Here is a 19,419-nt window from a genome sequence, read left to right as displayed (position 1 = left end):
CCTTGTTTTTGCCGACAGTGATCCCCTAGGAAATCTCAAAGATGTGTTGTTGCTTCAGGGTCAGAAGCTCAGGATGGAGAGCTGTTCTGCTAAGATGTGCAGGATGGCAATAGCCAGACAGCCCCTAGGGACCCCAACAAAAGGACGTGAACGAGAAGGGAGCAGTGCCAGGGCTGCCACATGATGCTGACAGGAGCCTCACGTGGTCATACCCCTTGTCCCAGAGCTGTAGGATTAGCATCTGGAATGGAAAAACAGGAAGCTGTCTTCTGAAGAAGCATAGCTGTTTACATTACTTCCAGTCAGAGCCAAGACCTTATTAATTTCAAAATTAAGGCATAAAGGAAACTCCTAAAGCACTAATTTAGAAGATAGCACATATCACAACTAAGTTATGAAATCAGGGATAATTGAAAGAAAAATTATTTACATTTTACCAGAAAAACAAAAAATGAGAACAACCCAAGTGTGTCATAGATTAGTTATTGTGCTATTAAAATTACCTGTCATCCTTTGGGTTATTTGGTTTGAGAATAGTGTGTCTGCATTGGTGCATATTCATCAAACAAACTATTAGGAAAAAAAAAAGTAAAAGGGCTCAAAGTATACATTCTAAAATGAACAACGTGACAATACAAGATCTGATATTGTTACCCATCATTTACTTGAATCAGAATATTAGAGGTACGGTTAAGTAAGAGGAGTTGTCATCCACTAGGTGCCCCGAGGAACTCGAGTGGGTTTGGAAGCATTTAACTGTTTTTCCACATTGTTTTTTTCCCTTTTGTTATGTTAGGGAGATGCACCCGCCAACCACCCTGAACCAGACCAAGCCTCGCCACAAGAGCTCTGCTGGTGACCTTTGCCTTATTTTTATTTATTTTTTTGTGAGGAGATCAGCCCTGTGCTAACATCTGCCAATCCTCCTCTTTTTGCTGAGGGAGACTGGCCCTGGGCTAACATCCGTGCCCATCTTCCTCCACTTTGTATGGGACGCCGCCACAGCATGGCTTGCCAAGCCGTGATCTGAACCGGCGAACCCCGGGGCCCCGCAGCGGAGCTCGTGCACTTAACCACTTGCGCCACTGGGCCGGCCCCCTTTGCCTTATTTTTAATGCTAAGATGTTGCCAGGAGGAGCTTAGGCCTCGTTACCATAACCTACAGTGTATGTGGAAGCATATTTTCCAACTGAGCCTGGGCAAGCGAATACCTACCTCTCCCTTTTGAATATTCATTCCCCATCCGACATAAAAGGTCCCTGCTTCCCTTTGTTTGCAGATACCATGACTTGGAAAATGATTCTGCCCGGTCTCCTATTTGCTGTAGGTATACTTTACTCTGTGAGACAACTTCCAATGGTGTAGAGTCTTATTTAACTGGCTCGGAGGGCAACCCACTTGGTTCAGTGATAGAGTGAAGGAAGAACAGTCGGTCAGTGGAAAGTTTAATTTCAGAATAACTTGAAGGCAATGCAGTGAATTTCAAGTAAATACAGTTGTAGTTGTAGAGAAACAAAGCTGTTATTAAAGCTATGTACTTTATAGTCTTAATAAATAATTTTTATTCCACATTTTTGAATGAAAATGCTGTTACTTAAGTGGTACCAGTAATCAGCTGCCTTTGAACAGAAATTAAATATGTTTATTAAAGATTATTTAAAAACATGACAGAGTAATTTAGTATGTTCAAGTCAATTAAATAGTTAACCCATTCTCCCTCGTTATGTAGGGAAAATAGATGTTTAGAAAGTATGTGCCAAGTACTATGTTGTATGATAGGAACATAGAGATGAGACCTAGTTATTGGCTAGCCTTGTTAAAAAAAAAAAAAAAAAAATCATGCTATTGTAAATGCCACAGTGGTGTGATAAGTCCCTGGCTCTACCTTCTTGAGGTTGAGGACGCAGTATTGGGAAAGGCTGTATGATCTTTTGGTGTATCATGAGGAAGTTGGCCAGAGTGAGAAGGGGCTAAAGTGTTCTGGGCAGAGGAATGAGCATGTGCAGAGTATGGAGGTGTGAAATGGCACTTGGGGAACTGCAAGTCTTTGCTAATGCTGGAGTACAAGCAGGAGTTGGGGCTATGGTGTGAGATGGCATTAGCAAATGTTGGGAAGGGTGTTGTAGACTGTAGAGAGACATACAATCCTGCATGACCAGAGTCTGAATAGTGGAATACGTAGTCCCATATGTACTCCTGTAATTCTCCTCCTTTTACTTCTATATTTGTATTTTAAGTAATTAACTAACTGAATTTTACAGCTGTCTAAATCCTGATCTTTTCTGCCAAAAGCAACCTTCATTAATCTTTCATAATCGCATTCCATTAACCGAAGAAAGTCTCACTGGTATTTACCCAAGAATCAAAACAAAGTTAACTGAAATCCTCCTCTCTATCCCCTCCCCCTGCCCATTCCTTACATTCTGAAGACTGCAAGACCTGTGTTAAGTAATACTACATAACTCTTTGCTTATTTGTAAGGGATAAGCAGGAATATTTATGCCTGGTTAAAAAGTAGTGTTCAGGTTTGTGATTCCTTTCCATATAGATTTTAGCTTTCAGATTGAGCACTTTGGGTCTAGGAGTTTTAAAGAAATCAACAAATACAGGCAGTTGCGTATTTCTTGCCCCTCTCACTGTGGGAGTCTACCCCCGAGAGTACAGGAACGATGAGGCATTCTGTTCTGAAGACCCTCATTCAAGATGTGTAAAAGGAAAACAAAGAGGGGGAGAGATGGGAATCCTCAAAGGAAATTGGTATCTGTCGACTTTGGCAGAAATACAAAACCACATTCTACAGAGACAATTACATTTGATAACAAAAATCAGTTTAAAAATAGGGAAATAAAGCTGTAGAAATGACAATTAGCAAGGTATATTTTTCATTTGTATATAATTTTAAATCTCAAAAATGCTTGAGGAAAATATTCAAGTGAATGTCATTAAATGGCAATTGTTATGTTTTAGAATACAGCAAGGAGACACAAAAGACCTTAAGAATGATTGGATTTTATAATATCTGATTTTTTAAATTCTGGAAGTAATAACTGGAATAATCATATTAATATACGTCTTCACTTTTTTTAAATGTATCATATAAACTAGGTGAATCTGATTTCAGTTAAGTGAATTTGAATCTCTGATTAGTAATATTGAATCAGTTTCCTCTCTAAAAATTAAATTTTTGTAGTTGTGAATACAAATTTAATATATTCTTGAATTATAGCTTTTATCAGTGTTGCTTCTTGACTGTGCGTTATTTTTTTTTACCTTTAGCCTATGTGTAGAGTAACTACATAAGAATATTCCTAAGTAAGATTTCTCCTAAAACGTTTAATTTGTTTTTGCTTTCTCCCAAGTCTCACCAGATACAAATGTAGGCTACCTTCAGACATTCCTTGCATTTATTTCTAGATTTTTCTTCTTTACCCAGATCTAAACTATAGAAATTAGGATGTTATCACAACTTTTCCACTTTTTTTTAAATGATAAGAGAACCCGAATCTACAGAGATCAGGCATCTTTGTAGTAGTAATAGTAGGGAAAAAAGGTATTTTTGCTAATGTAGTTCATGACCTGTTCTCAACTATTAATGTATAAAAGATTATATGAATATACTGTTTCAAGTATAATAAACTATTATCTTTATTTTTCATTATTATGAAAATAGTCTATCAAATTAAAATGAGATATATATGTGACTTATGTTTCTTGTATACTTTCAAAAATGCTTGATGAATACCTTCTAAAAATGTCAGTTACTAGACTAAGCAATGAAAATACAAAAATGACAAGATTTGGTTCTTTGCCTCCAGGTATTTGTATGTGTTCAGGAGACAGATATATAGACAAAATGTAATAGTATATTTAATCAGTGTGTTACTGGGGGTGTGTATGCAGCACAACATGAGCACGTGAATGGCAGTATCTTAATTTGACATTGGCTAGTTTGCATGGATTTCTTTAATGCTCCGTGCTGGCTACTCATTAGAATGACCTGAGGAGCTTTAAAAACCATTAGATGGGTGGGCCCCAACTCAGAATAAGTGAAACAGTCTGTGGAGGTGGGGCCTAGTGTCTGTTTCTAAAAAGCTTTCTACATGATGCTGAGGCTTGAGGACCCCTGGCCTTGATAGTCCGTCTGAGGACTTAATGCCATGGTCACATCTAACTGTAAGGGAAGGCTGGGAAACAGTCTAGCCATGTGCCCAAGGAAGAAGAGTTGATTTGGCAATGTGGAAACCCAGTTCTCTGTTCGAGCTTTAGTGAAAGTTTAATGAAGGTTCTGAAAAGTCTGAAATTCCTGGATTTTAGAAGATGGATAGAAATTTAGCAGACAGAAGGAAAGTAACATTTACAAAGGTACAAGGAGAGTGAAATGGCTTGGAATCTGTTAGGTATCTTGTGTGTATTGCCAGAGTAGCAGGAGATGAGGCTAAAGAGTTAGGAAAGGACTTGAATACTAGAGCCCTATGTGTTAGCTGGAAGATGCTGGGAATTTATCATGTGATAGGGGGTGCTGTTGGGCTATAAGCAAAAGAATGACAGGAACAAAATGGGGTTCTGGAAAGATCCTCCTCTATGGTCTAAAGAATGGTTGCCTATGGCCCATACCCCGCCTCACCCCATGTGTGCTCATGGCCCAGCATTATTAAAAAACAAAAGTGGAAGAGGAACTACACATTAATCCTTCAAGTAATCACCAGACTCTGCTCCTTGCCCTGCTGTGGTCCTCTGCTGCCTTTCTCTCTTGCCTGTGAAGTTCCTAGGCTACTGGATTTCCCGTAGGAGTCTGTTTTCATACCCTCTTAGATCCATGTCCTGTGGTGTGCTTCAGAATTTCAATCTGCTCCCACCCTTGGGAACTTTGGCTTGAGTCAGAACACTGGACCACCTGCTTTCCTGGAAAGGGACAAGGTGAAAGCCCAGGAAGTCAAGCAGAAAACGGGATCAGCTTGAGTCTGCAGCTCAAGACATACCATTCTCGAAAACTATGAGTAACATCACCTATTCCTCTCCCTCACATTTATTTATTTATTTATTTTGTGAAGAAGATCAGCCCTGAGCTAACATCCATGCTAATCCTCCTCTTTTTGCTGAGGAAGACTGGCTCTGAGCTAACATCTATTGCTAATCCTCCTCCTTTTTTTTTTTTTTGCCCCCCACAGCCCCAGTAGATAGTTGTATGTCACAGCTGCACATCCCTCTAGTTGCTGTGTGTGGGACGCGGCCTCAGCGCGGCTGGAGAAACGGTGCGTCAGTTTGTGCCTGGGATCCGAACCTGGGCTGCCAGTAGCGGAGCGCGTGCACTTAACCGCTAAGCCAGGGGGCCGGACCCCTCTCCCTCACATTTTATAGAAGAGATAGTATGCTTTGACAGCTCTCTTTTGATTTAAATTTTATCTGATGCAGCATTTATATTAACCATGGCCTGAGGGGGCATCTTGGATTAGGATATTCTTTCAACATAGTACCTACTCTGGTCAGGCACTGTTCCAGGCTCTTGGTATATGGTGATCCTTCTTCTCATGGAGCAACATTTTGGGGCAGGGGGATGTGTGGGGGAGAAATCAAGAGTTCTGTTTTGTGCATGCTGAAATTGAGATGTCAGATGTCTATGTCGAGATGGCAGGTGGTGGTTAAATATACAAGTCTGAAATTCCAGTGAGAGATCAGGGCTAGAGATACAGATTTGGGAATCGTTTTGATGAAGTTAGTATTTTAAGCCATGAGACTTATGGGGTCATTTTGGGAGAGTGTGGAGCTCAAAAAAAAAAAAAAAAAAGGACCCAGGACAGAATCCTGTGGACATCAGGATTAAGGCTGCACAAAGGGGAAAGAGCCAGTGAGGTGGTAGGAAAACCAGAAAGTGTGGTGTTAGGAAAGCCATGTCAAGGGAGAAAGTGTTTACCTGTGCTGCATGCTGCTCAGAGGTCAGCTAAGATGACAATGAAGTGACCTTTGAATTTGTCAAGGTGGAAGACACTGTTGACTTTGACAAGGCAAGACTCCATGGAGTGGTTGGGAGCAAACCTGATTGGAGTGGGTTAAGAGAAGAACCAAGAAGATAAGAAAATAGAGCTGACAGGAAAAGCTTCAACATCTGTTTGTTCTGGTAGATGGTCAGAACAACTTGTTTTTATAAAGCACCTTTTTTTTTTTTTTTTTTTAAAGCCATTTAAAAAGGCTGAGGAAAGGGCATTGGTGTATTTTCACAGAAGAGTACCCACTGATATTTAATACTTTTAGCTGATTATAGAGGTCATAATATCCTAAATCCTCTTTGCTTTAGACTAGAAAAAATTAAATAGTTCCATTTGCCCTAATCACCTTAGATAGAGCAGGACTGACTGATCATTATCTTAGTAAGATTTTACTTGTGTAATTGATGGCAGTGATTGAGTCTAGCTTTTTGTTACAAATTGGTAGAAAGGCCTCTGTTGTTAAATGTTTAAAACAATGTCATTTCTTATTTGTGAAGTGTTTCCATGATTCTGATATGAAGGTCTCCAGACAAACAAGGCTTACATCTCAGTCTATGAATCATCAAAGGTTTGTGAACTCACTTTGTACGAGGTATGGTACCAAGAGCGATAGTGTTTGAAAATTATAGATTGGTTCACTACCCTGTTTTTGTTTGAGAAATTAGATGCTATTGAGGTTGTTGCGCTGAGTTAGATCCACTGAAAAATACTGCTGTGATTTAAAAAAAAAAAAAAATTCACTATGCTTTTTTTGAGTATCACTTGCCTTTCACCCTTTTTGCGTAGGTTAGCTCCTCTTTCCACTCTGTTGCTATAGCCCATGGCAAACTGATGAATCTGAAACTCCTCAAACTCAATAGGTTCAAAATGCCATTTTTTCTCATCCCAAACCTGGTTCTCTTATTTACATATGTTCGGCTGTCTGACTCATAACCATGAACCCTTCTTTTTTATTGCCTTCCCAGCTCAAACAATTAATTACCTGGTACTGCTGCTTCCTCCATAATATTTCATTATCTGCTCTGACTTATTTCCACAACCTTTGCCATAGCTGGAGACTTCACTACCTCCTATATGGAGCATGACAGTAACTTCTTAGCTGCTTCCCCCTTCTAATCCTATATATTTGTGTTGCGAGATCAATATTGAAGCAGCATCTTGTTCTCATCATGACCCAGCTTTGAAAAGGAACAAAAAAATGGCTCCCCTTTGTCAACAGAATGAAGTTCGTGCCCTTTGGCTAAGCTTTCAACAACTGTGGCATTCACAGTCTGGCCCCCACCTGTCTTCTTTATGTTCTTTTCATGTAACAGTTCTTTACACATCACACGTTCCAGGTAAACTGAATCACTTCCTGCTCCTCATCCACACCCTGTGTTTTAATTTTGTCTCACATTATTCTCTTCGTTTGGAATTTCCCTTCTTCATTCTTCAAGATCCAAGAGAAATCCTGCCTCCAAAGCCTTCCCTGCTCCTGCCTCCACTCATTTTTCTTAAATATTGGGGGAGGGGGAAAAAAACATGAGGAATTTACAATTCCCTATCAAATCCAAAAGACTGTCATATTCTACTTTCTATTACAGATATTTATATATGCCTTTTGTATTGCATTTTAATGACTTGAGCATAGGATAAATATTTAATCTTTGTACCATAAATTGTACAGTAATATTTAATGTGTTTCCTATTGTGGGCATGCATAGAGTGTGAATGACTGCGAGAATGAAAGTTGAGTTTGAGGTGTTGTGAAGGAGTGTGAGGTGGGTAAATTGAACCCTAGAGTCAAATTGCAGGATTCAAACCTTGGCCCTGCCTCTTAGTTAACTGTGTGACCCTGACCCTGGAAAACTGATTGGGGAAGAGGGAGAATCCCCCTCTGCCCTTTCCCTTGAGGTTCTTATGGCTGGCCAAATAATTAAAAGACAGGTTAGCAGGAGAAAATAATACCAAGTTTAATAACATGTATACATGGGAGAAACCAGGGAAACTGAGTTTCTCAACACAATAGCGGCAATTCTCATCTTAAATACCATCTTCAGCTAAAGGTAAAGGAGGATGTTGGGGGCTGGGGGTGGTTTGGGATTTCAGAGGGGAAGAAGACAATTCACATGGAGAGGGAAATGTAAATGTTTGTCAGATAGGTCTTTACAGGGCCACCTATACAGAATGTGGCCAGAGAGACAGAAATCACAGTAATCAAGAGTATATAGATTTAAGTCCTCTTCTTCTGTCCTGATAAGAGTTTCCAGAGATAAGGTCATCCCCCCCTTCTCAGTACACAGAGGGAGATACCTTTACAAATGTAGATGTTTGGTAAACAAAACTTTGAAAAGAATGGGCTTAGTGAGGACCCTGCCAGTGTGTCCATACTCAGAGTTAAATTCCCTTAGGCAGTTTGTGGGGGAGGTCAAATGTCTGTCAGAGAAAATAATCAAGGTAAAGAGACATATTTCAGGGTGGCCAATTTTGGTCTCCCACACTGTGCTTCATATTTTTTACCACTAAAATGAGATAATTTTAAGACCTATTCAGTAGGGTTGCTCTGAGGTGTAAAAGCAATAATACTTATAAAAACTTACAGTGGTTCCCGGCATATGGTAAGTACTGTATAAATTTAGCTCTTATAAGTCCTGATGAGGCTGAAGTTCTAATCTACTTTGACAAAGTTCTCTAATATTGTGGATAGTGTCTGTTATTTAGTGCTAAAATCTCTCAATTTCAGCATTATTTCATTATTAATGTGAATGTATATTTAATTATTTCATTGAGGTAATTAGTAAATAATTCCTTGAAGATATTAGCTCATTATTTTTGTCTAGAAGATAAAATGTTAATAACAAATGAAATGCTAAAGAAAATTTCATGATGTATAAGAATTTGCCAAGTTATATCTACCATTTTAGAAAATATGCATGCATATTCTCCAGGCTATTGAAGTCCCATGGTTTTTATAGTTGAGGTTAAATTTCTTATGTTCTTGCTTTTGAACATTTTGATCCATTATTTAATATAGTTTAGTTCAGTTCACATAGGGTAATTTTATATTTAATTAACTCATTCATCTTTTCCCTACTTTTAAGTATTCAAAGTAAAGTGTGGTTTGGGAAATGCGTTTTTAAGACTCTTAGAACTGTGCTACAAGGATCCGTGGCAGAACTGCTATTTCTGAGTTGGGTCTTTATACATAATTTAAAATGTAGATATAAGGGAGTTCTTTAAAAGCTTTGCCTCCAGCAGACAGAGTGCTACCTGATTCATACATAACAACATACAGGCAATGTGTTGCTCTTGAGAGCATGGGAATAACAATTTCTTTATGTTCTTTTTGTTGTATGAAATGACGAGTGTTAGTTACCTTGTAGTTGTTGGCTAATTCTCAATGATCAAGAAGCAGGAAGGAAAGGTTTTTTGTTTTTTTGTTTTTGAGGGAGATTGCCTCATAAAAGATGGGTCAGTATGGAGGGAGATTAGGGTCCAAGAACCTTTCAAATACAGGTGGAATGATTCTTCGTATTTGCATTAAAGTTGGGACTAGTTATGTGAATCCTGCCATTGGAAATAGATTGGTTTTACTCCTATTGTCAGGGTGGGGTGAGCTAACAAGGGGCAGTTTGAGGCAGAGGTCATAAATATCTGAGAAGTTGAACAATAATAAGACAACTATGAAAGATGTGTCATCAGATAGTGCCTGCTTTGGTACTAAATAGGTAGTCGTCTTAGAAGATTTAGAGATCTGGACATGAAGATAGGTAAGAAGAGTGTCTCAGGCAGGAGAAAAACAGGCAAAATATATGATTGGGAAAATGCAACATGTTTGGTAAACAATGAACAAACTAATTTGTATAGATAATTATCTAAGATGTTAGAAAGTTAGATTGGTACACAATTCAGGAGGACCTGAATACTAGGCTAAGGTGTTTGGGTATCATTCTCTCTCATTCATATTCATTTATTCTCATTCATTAGTCCCTTCTTTCCTTCCCCCACCTCTTTTACTCCTCCCTCTTGCTTCTGAGATTTTAGCCTGCTCTAAGGTAGTGAAAATCATATGTAGAAATAGGGGAGCCATGCTGAAGGGTGGATGGTAAAGATGAGATCAGGCCATTGTGGGATCTCTGAAAGGAAAGGCCTTGCCTTCTATTACAGAGAGAGATCTGGAACTCAGAAGAGAGGCCAGAGCTATATGCTGACCTATGACGTTGTTTTGAGAAACAATTGCAGACACTCTGTCTAGAACAGCCAACCATGTGCGCTTATCGGCTGAGAGAGTGAGGGGGCTCAGCACAGAAAACAGAGCAGGAACAATCTGAGTCACTAGGGTCAGGTTACACTCTATCTTGGTGCTAAATAATTTGTGATTCAAGTGATGGTGGAAAATTAACAGATTTACTGATAAAGTAAATGAATTTGCTAATACTTAATAAAGCTTTTGATCAGTGATATTAGGCCATGTTGCAAAATCCATGCATATTTGGCACTGTCAAATCAAACACTGGGGTACTAGAAATTATGGGATAAACATTAAGATGTTGGGTGGAGTGTTCTTTTAGAATCAATGTTAGGTTTGTGCCAATTACTTGTGATGATGTATTATCTGTAAGTCACTAGATTTACAGATATATGAATACAATAGACCAGCGTATGAATTAATCTCAGGGAAAACACTAAATTTATATAACAGCGCAAATCCTAGTCTACTTGTATTTTTCATACTAAAAGATAAAGAAGAATATTACAAGAAAATAACAATATAATTTGTTTGAAAAGAGTTATGCCATAATTGGAGTGAGAACTCAGAAAAAACTAATTGATTTTTTTCCAGTGGGGGAAAGAAGGGCACAATTGACTAGAGTTAGCACGTACAAAGGCATCATTATGGAAAAACATAGCTGTTAATCCCCCTTTTTAGTTATTGACAATATTAATATAAAGACAGTTATCCTCATTCTAGTAAATAGATTAATCAGAGAGGGCAGTGAGGCTATATGGGGCTGTGAAAAGCACCTTTTATAAAAGATCTTTTTTCTTGAAGATATGAGAAAATTTAATGAATTCAAATATTTGATGTTCATAGTTTTGAAAGCATTAGCAGAATGATATCACAAATTATGAAATGAAGCTGTTGGGTGGAACTTGGTGGAGTTATTTTTATGCTGTGTTTAAAATTTTCTTAACTGTAAGATTGTTGGCCACCAGCACAGGCTTCGGGTCCTCCCAAGGACTTCTGTGAAGAGAAATTTGCTGATCTCTGAGACCTTCTCTTCTTAGAGCTGTTTCTATGGAACGCAAGAGGAATGGTGCAGGCAGACCCTAGGGTTTGAGATTTTAGAGTCGAGACTAATAGGTGCTGCATCAGGTCAGCATTTTCTCAAAGTCCATTCTTTAATATTTCCTTCTTTGCGAATCCATCCTGGTACTATCAACTAGGAGAAGGCGTCTCTTCCACCACTGAATTCCCACAGTACTTGATCAGTAGCTTTCCTATGGAAATTACATTCTGTTTTACACACTATTTTTACTGTTTTCTGTATAAAATGTGAACTCCTGGAAGGCCGCTACTGAAGAGCCTTTAATAGTGCTTGTCGTATGGTAGGTGTAGGAAAAAAGAAAATAAGAGTAAAGTAATCGTGGGCCATTCAGTCAACATTGCTCAGAGCGTATGTCTTAGTGTCCCTTTACAAAGAATTTAACAAATCTCTGAGGGGGTAAGGTTGATGATATGAGGTCTGAGGTGGTCATCTTCCATGGCTTATGTTTGAAAAGCCATATAGCCTGTTCTAGAACAAATGAATAGAGGCTTCTATAAAGAAGATTCTCCTAGACCCATGGTTTGTTACCTCTTTTAAGTTAATTACCCCTTTGGGTAAGCTATGAAATTGAAACACATCCCTAAGTGAAAAAATGCATATCTCTGCAAAATTTTGCTAATGGCGTGAATGGTGAATGGTTCAGACTCCCAAAGATCCAGGTTAAGAACTCCCTAGCCTAGAGAATTCTGAATGTGGATACAGTAATCTCTGTGTATTGAACAGGAGGAAAATAAAAGTATATTTTCTGTACTAAATATTTGTCAAGCCATTGAAATATTTTGATAAAGTGGTAAAATAGGTACTAGAGGCATTGCAGAGGATAAAGATACATTTGGGCATCTGTTATGGTCAGGGTTGAATGACCATCTTTAAAATACCTGGAAAATATTCTGTGCCAGGACAGGACATCTGTGAGGTAAGTCATCTATTGTCACATAAAGTGAAATCAAGGATTTAAAGTAAAATAAAACCAAGTTAAAAGATGAAGTCGTACTCGTGGAGTGAGAACTTGCCTCTCGCCTCTACCGCAAACTCCAGAGTCCATACATCCCCATTTTCTTTATCTCATAGCCCAAATCAGGCGCTAGAGACAGGTGTGTCACCAACATTTTAAAGTCTGATGCCCTACATCTATAAAGTATCCATTCAGTCTTTTCTTTTTTCTATTCTTTTGTTTTTTATTGTTGTTTTTTTTTTGATGGGAGAGAAGAGGTGATGTGCAAAACCAAGTTCTTTGGAGGGTTCAGAAAAGAAAAAATTATTTTCACCATAACAATATGTACATCTGTACTGGCAAAATGAGATGTACTTGAAGTGGCTAGGGAAACACTCCACCACAAAAAAAGTAGAGTCCTGGCTAAGGACTCAGGGTACCTGATTTCTGGTCTGCCTCAACTGTGTGATTCTAGGTTTCACTCTACATGACTCTGGATGGGATGGGATGTAGGTTGTGAGGGAAAGAGGTCAAAGTTGACATCTAGGTTTTGGTCTTGAGCAACTGGGAAAATGGGAGTACCATTTATATGACATGGCATTACTCGTGGAAGGAGTGATTGGGGTAGAAATCCAGATTCCATTTTGGGCTTGATAAGTACAGTGTGCCTTTTCTTCATGCAATTTGAAATGGTAAATAGGTGGTTGGAAATATAAGTCTGTAACTCTGGTGAGAAGTTGGAGCTATAGATATGCACTTGGGAGTTATCAGAGAGTAGATGCTTTTTATGGCCATGGGCTTTGAGGCAAGCACCCAGGCAGTGAACGTGTAAATTGAGAAGAGATCTGAGGCCCCAGTCCAGTGTTTACAAACCTTAACCTCTCATGTGAACACATCTCCAGTTTCATAAGGGAAATTAAAACAGAATCCGTTTGCCTTATTAGAATTTTTTAAACATTGTGTAAAATGAGGTAGATGATTATTAAAATTAACTAGGGATTGGCTGAAGGGAGATGGGTGTGGTTATAAAAGGGCAACATATCATGTTAAAGCTGTTCATAGTCTTGACTGTGGTGGTGGATATACAAACCTAGGTGGATAGTAAATTGTGTAGAAATTACACACAAATGAGTGTACATAAAATTGAGGAAATCTGAATAAGATGGCTGATTCTATCAAAGTCAGTATCCTGGTTGTTATATAATACTATAATTTTGTAAGATGTTGCCGTTGGGGGAAACTGATTAGTGTACAATGGCCTTCTCTCTTTCTTAAAACTGCATGTGAAACCGCAATTATCTCAATTGAAAAGCCAACCTTTAAGAAAGCCTTCATAAAAATTAAATTATATAAACTTTCAATTAAATAAATTGTTAAAAACAAAGATAATACTCAAAACTCGAAAACAAAACATGGGACATTAAAATTCTTACATATAAGAAAAAGTTAACCAACTGATTTACCTCCTTCTATTCTGTCTAGCATTACATAAAACAAAAGTAAACAATAAAAATTTTATTCATTATCTTATATATTAGCTTTTCCTCCTTTTTTGTAAACGTATTTGGAAGTATGCTCTTCTAGTTTCACAAAATGATACCAGGAGTCGCCAAAGTTAGTAACCTTTCAGTCTCTGAACATTTAGTTTTATTAAGACAAGCCCGTTAAAAGACGGTTTAGTACAGCAATGCTCTGCTTTGCTTTGCCTACATTTTTTCAGGCAAATGTAATTAAGGTTTTAGTAGGTTTAATATTAAGGTTTAATATTTTTAAAAAGTAGAAAACTGTCTCTTGCAAAGAAAACACTTGCAAAACCCAGAAATGACTAACAATTCCTTTTAAAATTAAGTAAAAGCTGTTACTATGAAGATATAAATATTTAAAGCTGTTAAATAGTATTTTGTGGTTAAGTTTGAAGGAGAACTATGGCCTTTTAAGATGCTAAAGGCTATTTCTTGGTGAAACTATAACTTTTTACATGCAAGTAACCATTTTTTTAAAATTTTTCTATAGAAAAACATTTATCAGCATGTAAGCAAAGATCAGAAGATATTCATATTACACTTAGTGTATTTGAGGTATTATTATAGTTACAATGCTCTTGTACGTAATTTTTGCTTTTAGGATCTTGATTTCAGTTACCTGGAGGAGACGCTTATCGCATGTTCTTTTCTTTTATAACCGCATTAGTTTTGAATGTAAAACATTTTGACTTTAGACACAGTGAAGAGAAACTTGTTTCTGTTTGATTTTGAATCAATCAATTAAAAAGTGTATTTGTTTTTGAGATGGCATAGAAACTCCTTTATAACAAGGATTTAGTTTAAGAAAATTCTACCTATTTTTAAACTTGTTTTTGAATGAATTTGATTTTTTTATCAACTTGAAAATATATTTTTAGAAAAGTAATCCCAGATGTCTGTCTCTCAAGTAAATAAGTAAGTTGTAAGTAACTAACTAAACAGACTTCCTTATGTTCCTCTAACATGATGTTTGTGCTGGAGACAATGATCTCTCCTTTCCAAAGTCCTGCTTAAAACCTCCCAATGAATTCCCGTATGTTAGGAACCAACTCCCCAAACTCCCTACTTTGGCTGTGAAGAGAAGCTTATGATGTAGTCCCGCCTCTCTCTCCAGCACCATCTCCCACGCACCTGCTCACCACTCCCCCGCAGTATCCCATTCTCAAAACGGCTGTGTTTAATCTCATCTCCAGACTTTTGGTGCTCTCGTAGTGTAACATCTTCCCCTTTTCTTGACTCTTCGTATACACTCGGACGCCACTCTCCTATTGACCTACTTTGCCCCTACTCATCTTTTTCAGGCCTTTTTAATGCTGTTTGTTTTTTTGTTTGTTTGTTTGTTTTTTAATATAGTCAATTTGTAGTTCTTTGGCCAATGGACAAAGGTAATATGTGTTCTCCTGAGTGTTTAATGTTGTACTCGGTAGTAATCCAATCTTTAGATGGACCTTTACTAAGGTATGGTTGTATTGTGTGGTTCAGGTTTCTTGATGATGGAAGTGGGAAAGGGGAAGGAATTAAAGTCAAGAGAAACATCTGTCTGGTGCACATCTGTAGCCCAGCTAGTGCATCCCACACTGTGCATGGCTCATAAGACCTCTTCAGTTTAACAGGTTTTATAATAAACTAATAAAGGGAGATTGAATGAATAACTGGGGAGAATGAATCATGAGGAAAAGTTAAAGGAAGTTATATAAAAAGTTAAGGATTATTTCAGTGGAGAAGTGAAAGTAATTTTCCATGTAAATATCTTAAATATGATGATAGTATGCTTTTCTTTCAATCAAGAAAGCAATTTATTCAAATTTAGAATAAGAGAATGGAATTCTAATGTGGTGCCAGTCTGTAAAAGGGTGGAAGGATTTCTTGGCAATATAAGTCTGTTGGTACTAGAATGAGGAGTATATGAAGATTTAAATGGTAGAAAGTGATATTAATCAGTCAAATAGTACTTTTATAGTTTAGTGCTAATACATACTTATAAAAATGAAGGGAATATTTTTTAAAAGAACAAAGAGGTATGAAACATTATTCAGTATCTCACCATCCAGAAATGCATTCTGGGAATTGGGAAGAACAAAACAAGAGATTTATCCATCTGGAACTATTTAGGACTAGCTTTCATGAAGACAATAGGATGGACTGAATAAAATTTAATGTAACCTCAAGGAAACAAGGACTTCTTGGTTTAGAGTTGTTGTGGACATGTTGGATGAAGAATTATTATTAGATTTTTTTGGTAAACTGAGCAATTAACCTTAGAAGTTTATTAGCATTTCTGTGAACAAAACCACAGTGAAAAGTGCCCGAGAAATTTAATTGGACTGCCAATCTAATTAAACAACCTTCTGTGCTCTCAATAGGTAGCTGAGAAAATGTATTAAAAATTTTTTTGAGTCATTTAGTCTTTTCTTTAATTTGTAGGTCACTGCCGTTAAGTAATCACATATGTGTGACTTCTGTTTTATTTTTAAGCTGGATAATGCAGATGAACAAGCAGCCCAGATCAGAAGAGAACTTGATGGTCGTTTGCAATTGGCAGAGAAGATGGCAAAGGTAAATTATTAACTCTGACATACCATTACCATGTTTCTTTCTTTACTTAGATTTTTGTGAACTGAAAGAGTTTTGTGTAGATATAGCCAGCATAATTTATCATTTTTGCCTCTACATGCATACCTCTTAAGCCCAAATATCTGGATGTGTATTATCTAAATGGAGCATATTATCTGTTCTTATACATGAAAAGTTTAAATTCAACGATAACTTTTGTAGACTATTCTTAAAGTAATACCTGAATTTCTCAAACTGCCAGATTTAGAAGAACTTTAATATTGCACTAAGCATAATATAATTAGGGAGAAAAATATCCTCTGTGTGAGATTATGAAATATATTCCAAAGTATCCAGCATGGTGCTTGGCACGTAGTAATGTCAACTAATATTTGATTGAATGGATGAACAATATAATTTGAAGTTTCTAGTACAGAGTCTCGGTGTGTTCAATACAGTATTTTAGTTATATTTGTGCAATCACTCTGTTTCTATGAACATAAATAGATTTCAAACAAAAGCAATGAGTTTCCTTTTAGTACTAAAGAGTTTTTAGAGATAATGGAACTTCATTGTCTAAATCATTCTTTAGTAAATTGATGTGTTAATTTACTTAAGTGGTAAAAAATAAATTTTTTTAGTCCTTCTCAAAGCTGTTGATCTGAGAATAAGATTTTTTTTTTCCTTTTCCCTCTGCTAAGCAGAAACTTTGAGTATTTGATGGATAGACTCACCCTCTCCCTTCTGTCTCTCTGAAGAATCCTATTTAGGGATTTGTCTTTTTTAAAATTTAGGTATAACATGTATACAGTAAAGTACACAAATCTTTAGTTTACGACTTGATGAAGTATGTTTATACACCCTCTGTAATTACTTCTCAAATAATGATAGCGACCTTTTAAAGCACTTGAGAAGATAATATCCCATACTGATTTTTTTTTTTTTTTTTGATGAGGAAGATTAGCCCTGAGATAACATTTGTTGCCAATCCTCCTCTTTTTGCTGAAGATCGGCCCTGGGCTAACATCCCTGCCCATCTTCCTTTACTTTATATGTGGGATGCCTGCCACAGCATGGCTTGTTAAGCAGTGTGTAGGTCCGCACCCAGGATCCGAACGTGCGAATCCTGGGCCGCCAAAGCGAAACTCGTGAACTTAACGGCTATGCCAGTGGAATGGCCCCACATACTGATTTTAATAATAGAATTTTTTATTTTTGCAGAGAAAAATGTATTGAATATATGTTTTAAGAATGCTAATACTGTGTTTATCTCAATGTCTGTTAAATAGACAGTTGAGAAATTGGAGGTAAATAGAAAAATAAAGAAAATTGAGAGAAAGTAGGTAACAGAGATGACAGTAATTTATGAGAGCCAAGCCAGAGATATATGAGGAAAAATCTTCAGATGAATGAAGACATAGTATGATATGAATTAGGGGCTAAAGAGTTACATTCACAGAAAGGGCAGTGGTTGAAAGGACACCATGCCATGTTGCTGTCCTCTGGATATTGAGAGCAGTACACGTTATTCTAGAAATTCTAATGTGGAATTCATGGGAGAGAAATCAAGTTGCTTGAGGCTATTGGGACAGAGAAAAACAATTTCCTCAAAACCCTAATCTGAATTGGAAGCTGGCTGGAAGGGAATTTGATTTTCTTAAGGGCCTGAGCATAGGGGGGAATCCAGAGAGAAATACCAGACACTATGGGCAGGAATCTGGACCTGGGATCAGCATTTGTAAGTTTCCTACTTTTGTATATAGATTGTACCTGAGACTGCACACATTGTCATAAGTTAGACTTGATTCTACAAGGACCTGGCTGAATATGTGATGCTTTAGAATAAAGTTGAGATGAATTTCTAGAAGGTGATGGAACAGGAGGGAGAGCCTTGGGTGTGTTCTCAAGTCTGTGGAGGAGAATGTGTGTTTATAACCTCTGGACTGAGTCAGGAGAAGGGCCAGTGATGTACATATGGAGACTTCTCTTTGAGGAGACCCCAATGATTTCATCAGATGCTGATAAAGTAGAAAATGTGTGGAGAAGAAAGTGAAGCTAGTGGGATTGGAAGGAAAAGAATACCACCAAAAATAAGATACCTTTTGGTGAATATATTGACATAGCAGATAGAACATGTTTAAATTGCTTTCTACTTCAATTTTGCCAAATTTAAGCCATCTTCATAAAATATTTATAAGGTTAATTATAATTTGCTGACCTTGTTGCATTATATCTCTACAATAGTCCTGTGAACCACAGAGTGGATGATATAATGAATTTATAGACAAGGAGAATGAGGCTTAGGGAGGATTACTGACTTTGCCAAAATTTCATAATGAATAAGTGGCAGAGGCGAGCTTCAAACCCTGGTCTTCTGACTCTGGAGCCTGGGTTCACCCTCTCAGACTCTGCTGCCCCTTCAGTCTGATAAGTCCAGAAGTGTGGTTCATTAATAGTTAAGTTGGCAGTCAGTAGCACCTCCTACTGCACTTCACAACACAGTATATTAACTATAAAGCCACAGGGCAGAAATCTCCTTTTCAAGGAGTAGAAATATTGACTTGACTATTTTAGCCAAGGCATAATTAGGAAGTAGTAGAAATTACATGGACTGAGGGCCAGAAAGACCTGTGCGCAAATTCATGATTGTTATTGCTAGATATATAACACTGGGCAAGTTATTTAACCTTTTGGAGCCTGCATTTATCTATAAACTCAATGAGTGAATATTCATTGAGTACCTACTAAAATAACCAGTTGCTGTGTTAGGCACCTGGGATACATCCAGACAAATGTAGTTGTCTTGGGATAAAACCAGACAAAAATACTCCTGCCATGCCCTGGTGGAGCTTACATTTTATTTGGGAGAGCCTCACAGTAAGGAATAAACAATCCATGTAACTGAGTTATGGAAGGCGATCATTTGCTATGTAGAAAATAAAGCAGGGAAGGTAGAATCAGGAGGGGGGGGGTGTTTACAATTTCCAGTCAGGTGGTCAGGGTAGGCCAGTTCTTGACAGTACTATCTTTCCAGTTAGGCCCCAAAACTTGGAATCATCTTTGTCTTCCTTTTTCTCATGCCCGATTTATCAGGAAATCCATTTGCGTCTCTCTTA

General features: G+C 37.5%; 1 protein-coding gene across 6 annotated transcripts in view; it reads left to right on the top strand.

Moving 5' to 3' along the window:
* The window catches only part of CADPS2 (calcium dependent secretion activator 2), a 496,283-nt gene that overhangs the window by 184,071 nt on the left and 292,793 nt on the right, over positions 1-19,419 (top strand). For all 6 annotated transcript variants that reach the window (XM_087430207.1, XM_087430199.1, XM_004418749.3 and 3 more), the window contains exon 4: positions 16,226-16,306. In XM_087430207.1, the coding sequence (XP_087286333.1) occupies positions 16,226-16,306 (81 nt within the window). The remainder of the gene's footprint in view (positions 1-16,225; positions 16,307-19,419) is intronic.

This window comes from Ceratotherium simum, chromosome 1 (assembly GCF_057802395.1).
Source record: "Ceratotherium simum simum isolate JZ-2026a chromosome 1, ASM5780239v1, whole genome shotgun sequence".
In the NCBI taxonomy this organism is placed as follows: domain Eukaryota; kingdom Metazoa; phylum Chordata; class Mammalia; order Perissodactyla; family Rhinocerotidae; genus Ceratotherium; species Ceratotherium simum.
The sequence above is the reverse complement of the archived record's forward strand: the minus strand, read 5'-3'. Positions and strand labels throughout refer to the sequence as shown.